Genomic DNA, 15682 nt, shown 5'->3' on the forward strand with positions numbered 1-15682 from the left:
TTTTTTTTTTTTTTTTCCGTATTCTGTGGCTGTGGAGTCATAAATAAGACACTGGCAGAGAAGTGGTGATGCTGTGAATTTGAAGGGCGTATTGACAGATGATTTTGGCAAGAACATGGTGTTGGTACAAAGGAGCAGTGTTAGTCGAGTTAGAGAGGGGTGAAGCCGTGACCAGAGAAGAACTAATGTGTCAAATGGAAACTGACAACTTTAGGATAGCTGCTTTGAGCCTTAAGGAGCCTTCCGAGGACCTGAGCAATTGCAGAATGCAATCCTCATTCTTCATAGTGCAACACTGCCCAGAGGAATATGACAGCAGCATATAAGATCGACAGGAAACAAGCAGACTTCAGACAGAGAGCTACATTAGGCAACAGTAATTTGCCCGGTTCTGAATTCTAAGACAGAATTCTAAATGTTCTCCTTGGACAATCTGTTGTGCAAAGAGTCATCTGAGATGCTAGTTGAAAACACAGGTTGCTGGGCCCCACTGTAAACCTCCAAATCTGAGTGCCTGAGGTTGGAACTCAGCAATCAACCTTTTTCCCAAAGGATCAGATGGTTTGTTATGTGTTCAATCATGTGAGAGCCATTGAACTAGGTTAATATAAATTTTATATAAGAAATGTTTCTAGAGTAAAGTAAGCTCTTTGAAGAATGTCATTTATGAGATTAAATAATTGAGATTTTTTATTTAATTTTAGGGAAACCACTGAAATACAGGCCTCTCAAGACATGGATTTTTGCCTTAAGTGCTTAGAACAATATCTGGAATACAGTATTTGGTCAACAAAAATTTGTCCAGGGAATGAATGATTAAGAGATGGGGGTTTGGAGTCAAACATAGCTAAATCGCAGCTTGCATAGCCTTGTAAACCTGTGGTTGTTAGGTGCCATTGAGTTGGTTTTGACTCAAAGGGCACTATGTGCAGCAGAACAAAACACTGCCCAATCCTCCACCATCCTCACAATTGTTGCCAAGCTAGAGCTCACCCTGTTAATCCATCTTGTGAGGGTCTGACCCTTTTTTGCTGACTCTCTACTTTACCAAATATGATATCCTTTCCAGGACTGGTCCTTTCTGACAACATGACCAAAGTGTAAGATACGAAGTCTCATCATCCTCCCTTCTAAAGAACTTTCTAGATATATTTCCTCCAAGATTTATCAGTTCATTCTTCTACAGTACATGTTGTTGTTTATTGTTATACGCCATCAAGTCAGCCCCGACTCATAGCGACCCCTCCTTGGGTTTCCAAGGCAGTATCACTACGGAAGTAGGATTGCCCAACCTTCCTTCCAAGGAGTGGCTGGTGGCTTTGAACCTCCAGCCATCTGGTTAGCAGTCAAGTGCCTTAGGCACTATGCTACCAGAGCTCCTTCTACAGTACATACTATATTCAATATTCCTTACCAAAACCATAATTCAAATCCATCAATTTTCCTGCAGTCTTCCTTATTCATTGTCCAGCTTTCACATGCATATGAGGCTATTGAAAATACCATGGTTTGTGTAAAGCACATCTTAATCTTCAAAATGACGTCTTTACTGTTTAACACTTTAAAGAGCTCTTTTGCAGAAGATTTGCCCAATGTAATATGTCATTTGATTTCTTGACTGTTGCTTCCAGGGGCATTGATTCTGGATCCCAGTAGAATGAAATCCTGAACAACTTCAGTCTTTTCTCTATTTATCATGATGTTGCTTATTGGGCAGCTGTGAGGATTTTTATTTTTCCTTATGTTGAGGTGTAATCCATACACTATTGTCTTTGATCTTCATCAGTAAGTGTTTCAAGTCCTCACTTTCAGCAAGCAAAATTGTGTCATCTGCATATCACAGGTTGTTAATGAGTTTTCCTCCAATCCTGATGCCATGTTCTTCTTCATATAGTCCAGTTTTTCAGATTATTTGCTCAGCAGATGGATTGAATAAGTGTGGTGAAATGATACAAACCTGACACACACCTTTTCTGATTTTAAACCATGCAGTATCCCTTAGTTCTGTTTGAACGACGGCCTACGTACAGGTTCCTCATGAGTATAATTAATTATCCTGGAATTCCCGTTCTTCATGGTGTTATCCATGATTTGTTATGATCCCCACAGTTGACTGTCTTTGCATAGTGAACAAAACACAGGTAAACCTCTTTCTGGTACTCTTTGCTTTCAGCCTTTCTATGTCTGTTGTTATTGTTGTTATGTGCCATTGAGTCAGCCCCAACTCATAGCCACCCGTCCTTGGGTTTCTGAGGTGGTATCACTACGGAAGTAGATTGCCCATCCTTCCTTCCGAGGAGTGGCTGGTGGGTTTGAACCGCCAGCCTCCTGGTTAGCAGTCCTGTGCCTTAGGCACCATGCTACCAGAGCTCCCTTTCTATGTCTAGGTATCTACAAATGCAAACTCACTACCATCAAGTCAATTCCAACTCATGGGAACCCTATAGGACAGAGTTAAACTGCCCCATAGGGTTTTCAAAGCTGTAAATCTTTACAGAAGCAAATTGTCACATATTTTCCCATGAAGTGGCTGGGGGATTAGAACCATCCACCTTTCAGTTAGCAGCTGAAAGCTTGACCACTGTGCCACCAGGGCTGCTGACAAATGGAAAAGGAGGGTATAAATGTGTGCATCACAGATGTAACATAAAATTAAATGATATAACAGCTGGAAAACATTTAGCAGAGTGCCTGGCACAGAGAAAGTCCTCAATCAACAAGACTTATTATTGGTATTACTATTAATAATAATGTTTAGCACATGATCACTATTAAATATCAACTGTGTGACTTATGCAGTATTGACACTCTAAAATTTACTTTGGTTTAAAGATTGATATGCATAATAATAAAATAAACGCATGCTCCTTCTTTTGTGAGTCTTGCATTTTCCAAGAATTGTATGGGTTTGAGCTGCATAGTGACATAAACAGCACATACATAGGCCACAGAGAATTTTACCTCTGTCATTTAGATTTTTTGCCCTTTTTTTTCTCCCCTTCTTTCTTTCTCCTTTTCTTTCTTGCTTCTTTGTTTCATTTTTTTCCTCTCTTTCATTCTTCCGACTTTAGGTTCATAGAGTATGGATCTTAGTGTTTTCAGAAGGGCTGAGTTGAAAGAAGAGAAAAAATGATGAAAAAGGTCAACATCCAATGAGTCAGTCTTCTGGGCTCTGTTGTTCTGTTGAATGGCTTATCTTTTTTTTTTTTTTTTTTTTTAACTTTAGGTTATATTTAAAGGGTCACACTGGGACAGCAGGAAAACAGAGCAGCCTGATCTTACATGGTGCTGATTTCAGCACTAAAGATGCCGATAATGACAACTGTATGTGCAAATGTGCCCTCATGCTAACAGGAGGTAAGTCCTTTGGGGCTAGTCTCTAAGTTATGTTTCATTGGTTTGAGGCTTGAGGTTTCTTATCTATGAGAAAGGGGTATGATCATCTGGTCAAGAAACTTAAGAGCAAGTCTCTAGAGATAATTTTATTCTGACCACTAATTTACAATGTGTTCTTGTGCAAGACATTGCTAGAATACTTAGAGGTTTGCATCCTTCCTCAACATCTATAGGGGAGTAGGCAAAGCTTAAAAATTCCTTTAGCCTTTTGAAGACCCTGTTATTCTACCTCCTAAATAATCATCATAATACCTTAGTAGAATGAATTACATATTAGGAATTCAACATACAGCGCAGTTGCTACTTACAAAATACTTTGTAAATGTGTAGTAGAGTTCATTGGGCAGTCTGTTGAAATAGAATAAGAAGGATAAAGAGGTATAGTTAGACTTAAAGTCATAGAGTTCAAAACAGTTGTGCTAGAAGTGTTGCATTATATTGGATTGCCCTCTGCAAGATATTTCTTAGTGTAGAAATATACTATATGCCATAAAATAATACTGTATCACATAGTAACAGGGTTAATCCTTTTCATACCTTTTCAATATTTTTTCCAACTTTCTGATTTTGTCAAAGAGAAATTCTCAGTTTGATGCTAGCATATCCGTAATAGTTTTCTGTCATTTCCTAATCACCCTTCTTAGCAAAGAGCAGAAACCCTAGCTCCAGGGTTAGGGCCTTGGTAGTTGTTGTTGTTAGGGGCCGTGGAGTAGATTCCAACTCATAGTGACCCTATGTACAACCAACCAAAGTCCTGTGCCATCCTCAAAATCTTTGCTATGCAGCTACTCGGTCAGTCTATCTCATTGAGGTCTTCTCCTTTTTGCTGACCCTACATCACCAAGCATGATATCCTTATCCAGAAAATGGTCCTGACGACAAGACCAAAGTAGGTGAGATGAAGTCTGGCCATTCTCGCTTCCAAGGAGCTTTCCAGCTGTAGTTCTTCCAGAACAGATTTTTTTGTTCTTCTGGCAGTCCATGGTATTTTCACAATTCTTTGACAACAATTCAAAGACATCAACTCTTGTTTGGTCTTCTTTATTCATTGTCCATCTTTCACAAGTATATGGAGCGATTGAAAATACCGTATGTTGGGTTAGGAGCATCTGAGTCTTCAAAGTGACATCTTTTCTCCTTAGCACTGTAAATCTTTTGCAGCAAATTTGCCTCATGCAATACGATGTCTAAATTCCTGACTGCTGCTTCCATGGGTATCAATTGTGGATTCAAGTAAAATGCAATTCCTTGAAACAACTTGAAATCTTTTCTCCATTTATCATGATGTTACTTTTTGGTCTAGTTGGCAGAATTTTCATTTTATTTACGTTGAGGTGTAATCCATACTGAGGCCTAAAGACTGCAGTCTTTGATCTTCATCACTAAGTGTTTCAAGTCTTCTTCACTTTCAGCAAGCAAGGTTGTGTCATCTGCATATCGTGGGTTGTTAATGAGTTTTCCTCCAATCCTGATGCCTCATTCTTCTTTATAGTCCAACCAAAAAACCAAACCCAGCTTCTTGAATTAGGGCCTTCATTAGGCAATGGATCTACTGAGAATTAGATAATATTATTTTGCTTTAACTTTAGTTAGTTTATATTTACTTTCTAATGTAGCAAGTAGAATGATTTTCCTCTACAAAGGAATAACACAAACTTTGCATTTTAAGTATATTCACAATATTTGATATTTAACTAATCATTGATTTTAAAAAAGTTTTAATGAATGATTGACACAAATTTTAAATGGATACTTCCAAAGCTGTGAGACTGATACATGTGTAATGAAAATTTGGGGTGAAGCTAACACCTGATCGCAAATGTTGCAGCTCCAGAATTTATAAGTCCTGGCAGGGAAGAGGCATAGAAAATATCAGGAGTTGGCACCAAATAAAATTGTAAAGGACACCTCCTTTTCAGTTCTCCAAATTGAGTGCTGTTTCGCTCTCTTAATGGACTGGCAATCATCCCCATCTTCAACTTTCCTGATTGTCTCCCTGTGTTACTCCATAACCAAACATGTTTTCATTCTAGTAAGGAAAGAACTGTTCAAATACAATATTTTTCCTCCCCTAAATTATCTGTATGATAAATAATTGCCATCAAATCAATTCCAACTCATACTGACCCCATGTGTGCGTAGTAGATCTGACTTCATAGAGTTTTCAAGGCTGTTAACCTTTCTGAAGCAAATCACCATTCTTCCAAGGTGCCTCTGGGTGGGTTTGAACCAGCAACTTTTCAGTTAGTAGTCAAACATTTAACCATTTGTACTACCCAGGGACTTTGTATTTAATTACCATTATATTACATATTATTATATATTACTTCACATGTGGTATCATTTTACTTGAACTCTAAACCAGCTAAGTGAAATAAGCAAGGGGAAAAACTCTGTACTTTGTACATAAGGGAGGTTAAAGTAGGTTAATGTTCACTATTTCATTCTTAACATCTAATGCAGTAGATTTATGATACATTGTGTTCAGTACAAAAGATGATTCATTAATGAATGCTTGCAAATTTCTGACTGGTTGTAAGCTGATAACCCATGAAATCCCTCCCAAATTTTGAACCAATGATGTTGGTTGAAATTTCACTCATGAATTAATACAGCATCAAATAGTATAGAGGGATGATTTTAGAGAAGATCTTTCTACTCCCTCACCTATACCTCACCCTTCTATTACTACCACCACCACAACACAGTCCATTGATCCCCGGCCACTCCACTTATATTTCCAGCTTCTCAATGTGAGGCCAGCTCCAGCATCATCACAGCCATCTGTTATTATTTTACCTCTATGGTATCCTTTCCCTTAAGCTGTCAACATATCATTTTGGCATTGAATATTCAAAAGACTCTTATATGTAATTTTATGACCCCATAACCAGCAAAAGCAAACAAATAGTTGTTACAAATTTAGGGTGTTTTTTTAAAAAATGGAACCCACAGGTCAGTTCTTGAACTTTTTTTTCATGAAAGAAAAACTTTTCATTACCTCCCTGATTGCATAAATGAAATTGTCAGCAATTTTATGCAAAGACAAATGGACTTGGATTTTCCAGTTCCCTGCACGTTTTAATATTGAAACATGCTTACTTTTCTCCATGTCTATTTTTACAGATAATTTTTGTTAACAAATAAATATAATACATAAAAGACCAACAGTAAAAATTTTTCAATTGTTTCTTTGGAAGTGCATTCCAATATGTTCATATTCCTGTCATAGTAATGAAAATATGGAGTGAAGCAAAGAGGAAAATGTACCTCTTGTTGTCAATGAAAATTTCATTGCTTAGATTTATGATTTTATTTCTGCTTCACATGATTGAACTTTGTCATGTTCTTTCATCCATAATCATTCTTGGACCTGCTTCTTACCGACCAACAAACACATATGTTGGAGAGAAAAAAAATTCCACTGATTACTTGGGCTGGGATAGTCTGAGTAACTGCTTTTGTAACAAACGCTATTACCCTATCAAATATCCTTTTGAAAGAATCCAGGTCTGCAGAGCTATTCACTTTGCAAAACAAAAATGTGGAATTTAGATGGCTAAGAACTGGAGAACCTAAGGATGACTATCCATGACAGTCCAAGTGACTTGAATGTTGGCTCAGACTTCTGTCCTAATTGGCTGCTCCATACTACCACCATTTAAGCTCTGTCAATTTTTCCCTTAGAATTCTTTTCTTTAATGATTTCTCCTTTCTTCCTTTTGAGCTTGTTGGTTATTTAAAATAGTCTCTTTTAAGCAGTGAAGCTTCATACTAATAGTTCTCTGTCATCATTGATTAAAGCTTTGTTTTATTTTGTTTATTTATGTATGTTTACCTTTGTTTCTTCAAAAGGAATTAAGGATAAATTAAGATGTATTGCCCTCCAACTTTCCTAAGTAGTTTTCCTTAAGTACATGGAAGGATTTTAGTTGGAGAATATAGTATCATTATTACTCTGATCTGTCAAAGACTCAACAATGTGAAATAGGATTAATTGAAAACAGAAGATATTTTTGATCTTCCTTACTCTCTAACTTCTTCAATTGCTTGCATCAATTTAACGTATTTTAGTGGACATATATGAGGTGATCGGGAGCTCTGGTAGCATACTGCCTAAGGCACTTGACTGCTAACCAGAAGGCTGGCGGTTCAAACCTACCAGCCACTCCTTGCAAGGAAGATGGGGCAATCTACTTCCATAGTGATACTGCCTCAGAAACCCAAGGAGAGGTCGCTGTGAGTCGGGTATGACTCGACGGCACATAACAACAACAACATGAGGGGATCATGAGTCAGAATCCACTCAGCAACAACTAACAGTACCTACTAAAGCCAGTTACTGAGCAGGACAGAAAGTTTCCTGCCTTCATGGAGCTTGCACCTTATTGGGGAAGACCATCAACAAAAAAGTAAGCAATAAATAACACAATTTTGAACCATAGTAAGGTCTACAGACAACTTGGATACTTATTCGAAGGAAGGAAGAACCCACTTTAAATAGAATGTCTTAGGATCAAAGACTGGAATGAGTTGCCATAGAGGATCTTGCACATCTAGTTATTGACATCTTCAGGAAGAGAACAGAGCCATTCATTAGAAAGACTTTAGTTATGCACTTTCCTCTACTTATGAGTCTAGATTTAGATAGTCTTTCAAGTTTTCCTGTGGTTCTGTGCTTCTATTGTGCAATGTGCCCATTGCAGCTGTTATTAGAGAAAAACAAAATGCTCCATGTGTAGGCTGTAATTCATAGTATATTATTAAGTTGAAAAGTAAAATAGTGAGCTAAGAAAGCACCACACATTTATATTTATAAGAAGATAACCACAACGTTTTACTCCCCTTTTCCCAGAAGTATGTGTACCTCTTATTTCCACCTTTCCAAGAAGCCAACAATTCTTCCATTCAATGTAAATATAGAATAATCTTAATGTTTTATTACACATTTCTTATGTTACCAGAGCATATATTTCAAGGTCAAAATTGCCACACACATTTTCTATGGAACTAACCCCTTAATTAATCATTAAATAGCGATGACTTGTCAGCATAGATTTGTAAGCCAGAAATATCTATGCTCTGTGACTACCATTGACCTTGGGAATATGTCTAAGTTTTCTTCTAAGTTCTCCCCCTTTATAAAGGCTATTATTGCAAATCTGTATATTTCTTTACTAGGAGGAATAAATTTAGAAGGTGATTGTAGGAAATATTTTCTTAGTCCCCCAGGAGCATAAGTAGTGTGCCTTCCTACACCCAAAGAGAGGAATCAATTTCATTAAAACTTAACAGTTTGAACTTCTATTTAACATGAAGAAAATTAAGGTGTAAATTCATTCAATATGTGCTTTTGTTTATACTGATCTGCTCTATATAAAAAAATAAATACGTGAAAAATGTCTTACTCCAGAATTATGAAAATGAAAGAGTTTATTTATTACCAGATTGTCGCATTCAAAGCAAGCATGATCTTTTGTACTAAATTAAGGAGCTCTGGTGGTACAGTGCCTCAATTAGGATTCTTCAAAATGAGTGTTTTTCAAAGTCTATTAGTAATTTAATTATTAAAGGTTGCCAACAAAAACAACAGCAAAAAAAAAAAAAAAAAAACATGGTATTGTTTTTCATTCTTTTCCTTACCTTACTTTTGTTTCAACACAATTTCCATATTTAGTGTATAATATAAAAGCCACGTAAAATGTGACCTAACCTTCTGCAGAAAGAATCTGCTGGGGTAGAAACTCTGATCTCTTTTCCCACGCATAAACTATGTCAGCTGACAGACAAAGCTTTCTAAAGCTAACAAAGAATAGTTCTCAGTTCAGTCCTAAAAGAAGGGATAAAGCCATACACATAAATTTCTTAGTGCACCCTAGACTTACCAGATGCTAACAGCAAAGAATTGATAAATGCTTGCCTTGCTTGCTATATCATCTTGAAAATGACAAAGAAAATGAAAAAAAGAAAAAAACTAGCAGCGTCTCCAGTTGGTGGGTGATGTTGAAGTGACAAGATCTTTAGGAAAACAAAATCATCTTAGAGTTTATAATAACCCAGGAAGAACAGGGCAGGAAGTGTCAGATAACTGGCATTTCCTAGGTTTTCAGGCAAAAACGTTGCAAGAAAATATCCAGGTGGTTAATTTAAAGTTGACCACAGAAATCCACGTTGAATTACTTTTACTTCAGCACAACTCATATATTTAGTGTATAACATAAAAACTTACTCCACAAAAATGTAATGTGGTCTGCTTCCAGTATATAAGAAGAAGCTTTGAGAAAGGTCTCTGCTCTTTTGAGCATGCTTGGACCTTGCATGTAGCAGAGTCTTCATTCAGCAGCCTGCCATAGTGCCTGCTGATCTCGTGACTCTATCTGGATTTGTCCTAGTGGCCTACCTTATTGCTTAATAATCTTGAGACTGTGTGATTTTACTTGTCAACTTTGGGTTTGTCAGCCTCTGCAGCCAGCAGCTGCCTGAGTTAAGAGAAGCCTCTAGCTTCACTGAGCCAGGAGCAAGAGGCAGAACTGAAGCCTGAGGTCAAGAGGCCTTCATCCAGCCCTTAGAAATGACACTTTGATCTCAGACTTCTAGCCTCCTAAACTTTAAGACACTAAATCTCTGTTTGTCAAAGGAAAAAAAAAAAATGTATGTTCCTTGAAAGGGACTTATACTCTCCACCACTGTATCCTCAGGGTCGAGACAGTGCCTGGCACATAGCATGTGCTCAAAAACTATTGATTTCATGAATGCATATGTTCCCAGAGCCTCGGAAAGGACTTTGCAAAATCACAAGTGAATCTGGTGAAAACACGTGTAAAGAATGTAAACCAGTTCATTCCAGTTTGAGCCACTCCTGCGAATTTGCATGTCCACCCGAGATACTGAATCAGAATTTACAGTTTGCCAAGCTCCCCAGGTGATTCTTATGTATATATAAGACCTGGAGATCAATCTGTAAGTATCACCTGGGAAGCTTGGCAAACTATAGATTCTGATTCAGTGTAAAAAACCCTCGAAACTCATTGTTGTCCAGTTGATTCCATTCATAGTGACCCCTCCGTGGGTTTCTGAGAAAGTATATTTATGGAAGTAGATTGCTCAAGCTTCCTTTTGAGGAGTGGCTGGCAGATTTGAACCACCAGCTCTCTGGTTAGCAGTCAAATGCCTTAGGCACTATGCTACCAGAGCTCCCTGATTCAGTATAGCTGGGGTGAAAATTCAAATTCTCAGTAGAAAGTCAAACTGGAATGACTCAGTTGGAAACTCCTGTGTAAGGCAATCAAAGTGAGTATGAAAGTGACCCTAACATGAACTTAGATTTGAAGTATGTAAATATATGCACATACTTCCATGTACAAACATGGATCAAAGGGATAAATATCAAGGATTGGGTATGACTTTTAAGAATAAGTGAACCCCAGGAACAGATTCCTGACTTTCAAATGAATTTCATCTTTCTAACTGCAAAGTTAAGAGGTAAATTTCTATTTTCTTGGTAAAGTTCATATATTGGAAAAAGAGTGAAGGATATCAGAAAATGTCTTTCAAAAGATGCATTTGGAAAAACATGAACCAGAACAGATAGATCTACAGCACAATGCTGCAATTGGAGGTTAATAATTGAAAGTGAATGTGGAATAACCAAACAGTTTTGTTTGTATTTTCTAATAATAATATTGCTAACGTTTATTTAACTCTGTCTACTAGGCGTTTTGCATTATTCTAATTGCTTTATATTTAGTATCCTATATGCACTTCCAAAACACTATTTGAAACAGGGATCACAGAAATGCTTTGGATAAGATCTAAGATACAGAAAGTTTAGATAATTTGCCAGAGGTCACAAAATTAAGTGTCAGAGACAGGAATTGCATGCAGGTACTCAGCCTGCAGAGGCCATGACCTTATCTGCTTCTTTTAGTGCCTCCTTCAAAGAGAAGGGAAGAGGTCAATTTTATTGTTTGCAGCACATTTTCATGACCATTTCTCACTTACACATGGTTAAAAGTGAAATGATGTCCAAGGGAAAGGAGTGACGGTAAGAGAATACCTAGAATTTTTAAATGAATTCAAGACTATTGGCCAGGATAAACAATTTTCATCCTTGGAACAAAAAGAAGAGCAAGGAAAAAAAAGTTCTTGGCCTGAAGGGGACATAGTACAGGATGACAGAAGGAATGCAGACTTCTGCAAAGGTCCTTAGCCTCCCATGCACAGGAGATCCACGCAGCTGCTCCTTGAAGCTAGCTGGTAGACCAACTTTGTACATGCAAATCCATCATCTTCTCATGATAAGCCCACTTCTAATAATGACACCAATCAGCTTAGTTCAGGCTCATCTTTACTTAGTGATAAAATAATAAAATCATATTTTCTGTGTGAGCACTTTGCATATTACTAATTAGAAAGCATGCATTGAAATGAATGCAAGACATGGATAAAAACAGGTATACTTTTTTTTTTTTTTTAATTTTCCTCTACTTTCTGCCTTAGAAAAGGGTTTTGAGAGGTCTTTTTGTTTCAGATAAGGATAATTTGAGAGTGAGGTTTCCTGACTTTCAAATAAATTTGAGTTTCAAGTGCAAAACTATGAATCAAATTCCTATTTCCTGGACAGAATTTCACTTAATGGTGATAAAATGTGAATTTTCTGTTTCAAAGATAAAAGACTCAAATGATTTTTAAAGGCCTGCGAAGCCCTGGATAGTTATTACAAAACTAAATTTTAATGAGTTAAGTGTAAATGAATTAGAAACATACATCTCAAATTTCTTATTAAAATATACATGAGGTTACAGGTTATGAAGAAAAATGCTTGGTAAAGTACTTCTTGGCAGTTGCCAACCTTAAAACGCTTGAGCCATTTTATCAGTTTCACAAGCTGCTTTCTTCTATCATTTGCTTGCATCACTGAATCCTTTTAAACTGAAAGGACCTTCCTTAGATTAGTCTTTAGCATATTTCTCATTTGTTATTCCAAGGCACATAGAGAACAAAGTACAAAGTTAATATTTACCTAGGACTGCAAAGGATATAGAATCCAGCTATTTGTATCTTGTCAGAGAGTAACTGCAAGCTACACTGCAAACCGTAGAGGCACACTCCTCTATACGTTCATGGAGAACACTTTTGTCCCATGCACCCGTACATATGTATTGAGTAGCTTTGATTACCTGTGAATATCAGGCAGGACATATGAGTGACCTGGAGTCTGCTATGCTTTTGCCTGTTCATATCAATCTAATTTAAAACAACTTTGTCCCAGTTTCTTATAAAGTGGGTGGCTTTGAAGAACAGAAATTTATTTTCTTATAGTTCCAGAGGCTAGAAATCAAAATCCATGGCATCAGTGGGGCTATACTCTTTCTTCGTGGACTCTAAGGAAAGATCTTTCTTTGTCTCTGTCGGCTTAGGTTTAACTAGTTGCGTCAAGTTGACTCCAAATCATGAAGACCCTATGTGTGTCAGAGAGAAATGTGCTCCGTAGGGTTTTTAGTGGCTGGTTTTTCAGAAGTAGATCCCCAGGCCTTTCTTCTGAGGGAACTTCAGTTGGACTTGAATCTCCAACTTTTGAGTTGGCAGCCAAGTAGCCTTGGGCATTTATTGGCATTTCTTGACCTGTAAACTAATCCTTACACACTCTCTACTCTTTGTGTAGGACATTATTTCCATGTCTGACCTCCCATTTTGAAAGGTACAACAAAGGATACACTAAGTCCCACCCAAGGAGCTCTGGTAGCGTAGTGCCTAAGGCACTTGACTGATAACCAGAAGGCTGGCGGTTCAAACACACCAGCCACTCCTCGGAGGAAGATGCAATCTACTTCCATAGTGATACTGCCTCGGAAACCCAAAGAGGGGTCGCTATGAGTTGGGTCTGACTCGACGGCAAATGACAACAACAGGTCCCACCCTACTTCAGTGTGACTTAATAACATCTTGGAAGGAAAATTCTATATCCCCAAACAGGATCAAATATATAGGTGCAGAGGTCAGGACCTCGATATATCTTTTTGGGGGACAAAATTCAATCCATAACATATGTGTTTTCAGGATTTATGTTTAAAATACTTGATACATTTTAATTTCTTTCAAGGAATGGTAGAAATTGATAGACATAAACTCCTTAGTTTGTTTCTTATGCCTATATCACAGAAAGCATAGGAAATAACTTACCTGCCCAACAATAATTCCCTCTGCTACCATGACGTTCAGAATATTCTGTAAAAGACTCTACAGCCTAAATTGTCATCAGAAATAATGGCCTTTTCTTTTCATTTTCTGCCATCTTGATTCACTGTCTTTATTTTCACCCGTTACTATCTAATCATTTGCAATGTGCATGACCCACTAGTCGTAAGATACACAGATAATCATGTACCTTAAGCTCTTTGATTTTGTCATGGAATCCAAACAAAAACATATTCAGTCCTTGAAGGCCTTGTCTTCATAACGCAAACATTTTATAGCTATACTGTATCGTATGGTTGTTGTTGTTTGCTGTCGAGTCGGACCCGACTCATAGCGACCCTGCCTTGGGTTTCCGAGGCAGTATCACTACGGAAGTAGACTGCCCCATCTTCCTTCCGAGGAGTGTCGTATATAGGTCTAAATTGTTTTTGTGTTTCTCTAATAAGCCCTATAAGGGAAATAAAGAAATGTGCTGGAACCAATGACCTTATTTTCATTAGAAAATCATTCTGACTCACAAGATCTAGTCTCTTCTGCCGCTACCCTAAACCCTGTGCTTTCCCAGATAACTTATACCAAGCACTTTGGATAGTATTATACAGGCTCCAAAAGTGCATCATATTATCAGATCCTTGTAATTGTGCTGTGAAATTGGATAATCAGACATAATATTCCATGAGGACCCTGTTATGGCTATGTGACCCTGCAAAAGTTCCTTAAACTCTCTGTACATCCGTATCTTTTTCATGGTCCTGCCCCACCATATATGGTCATTTTAAGAATAAATACCATCTCCAAGCCAATGCATGTAAAGATCTTAGCACAGTCTCTGACACAGGCTAACTGATAAATATTAAATATCATTTATTATTGCCTAGAATCTGTTGGTTATTAACTGGTAACATCAAAATCAAAGTCTGGGTCTTGTGACTTCTGGTCTAGTACTCTCCAGTCTCCCATTACCCATAAGAAAATTTCTGAAAATATGATAAAAACTTTTGTGTTCTCCCTCCTGCTTATATTTCTAGGCTTATTTACTACAACTCCTTCCCTCTAAGTTATTTATAAGGGAAATAAGCATAAGTTATTTCCTATGCGTTCTGTGACACAGGCATAAAAACAAACTAAGGAGTTTATGTGTATCAATTTCTACCATTCCTTGAAAGAAATTAAAATGTATCAAGTATTTTAAATATAAATCCTGAAAAGCCATATGTTATGGATTGAATTTTGTCCCCAAAAAAAGATATATTGAAGTCCTGACTTCTACACCTGTATATTTGATCCTGTTTGGGGATATAAAATTTTCTTTCCAAGATATTATCGATTAAGCACTTCAGCCAAACCCCTCTGACACTCCAGCCAAACCAAGCTGCTTGCAGATGCTCTCCCTTGCTCTTCCAGTATACATATTATGTTTCTCTGTTAACCCTCCTGCCTGCCCAGGGAGCTCCTCACCATCCTTCAGGGCCCAAAGCCAAAACCAAACTCACTGCCATAGAGTCAATTCGACTCATAGAGAGCCCTCCTTGGTTTTCCGAGGCAGTATGTCTATGGAAGGAGATTGCCTGAGCTTCTTTCCAAGGAGTGGTTGGTGGATTTGAACCACCAGCCTTCTGGTTAGCAGTCAAATGCCTTAGGTGCTGTGCCACCAGAGCTCCCCTTCAGGGCCAAGCTCAGGTGAAAAATGGATGAACCTTACTGCTCCCAGGCAGTTGGGACCTTCTACCTCTCATATCCATAGATGTTCATGTCTTTGTTTAACGTTAATCATCTTATTAACAATTGGTTTGTCTCCTTCAGAAAACTATTTACCTTAAAGTCAGGAATTTGTTTTATTCAATTCTCTCCCTATGTCTGGCCTTTGGTTAATATTTGTTGAATTGATTATGGATTCAATTTTCTCCCTTCATCATGTTGCCACGTATGCTCAGGCTGGCTTTGGCAGATCAGAGTTACAGAATGAGCACTCAAAATATTGCCTGATTAAATATTCAACCAAGCAGACCTGGTTCCCTGGTTAAATATTGGTTCCTGTTCCTGGAGAATGTTTTGCTTGTTCACCTGATGATGGACAAGGCACTGGCTA

At 37.7% G+C, this 15682-nt stretch overlaps 1 protein-coding gene across 1 annotated transcript in view; it reads left to right on the plus strand.

Moving 5' to 3' along the window:
* ANGPT1 (angiopoietin 1) overlaps positions 1–15682 on the plus strand; it is a 381437-nt gene that overhangs the window by 359460 nt on the left and 6295 nt on the right. Inside the window, exon 7 of the mRNA XM_007934880.2 lies at positions 3227–3357. Within this exon, the coding sequence (XP_007933071.1) occupies positions 3227–3357 (131 nt within the window). The remainder of the gene's footprint in view (positions 1–3226; positions 3358–15682) is intronic.

This window comes from Orycteropus afer, unplaced genomic scaffold (genome assembly GCF_000298275.1).
Source record: "Orycteropus afer afer isolate SDZICR_OR568_19922 unplaced genomic scaffold, OryAfe1.0 scaffold00021, whole genome shotgun sequence".
NCBI lineage: Eukaryota > Metazoa > Chordata > Mammalia > Tubulidentata > Orycteropodidae > Orycteropus > Orycteropus afer.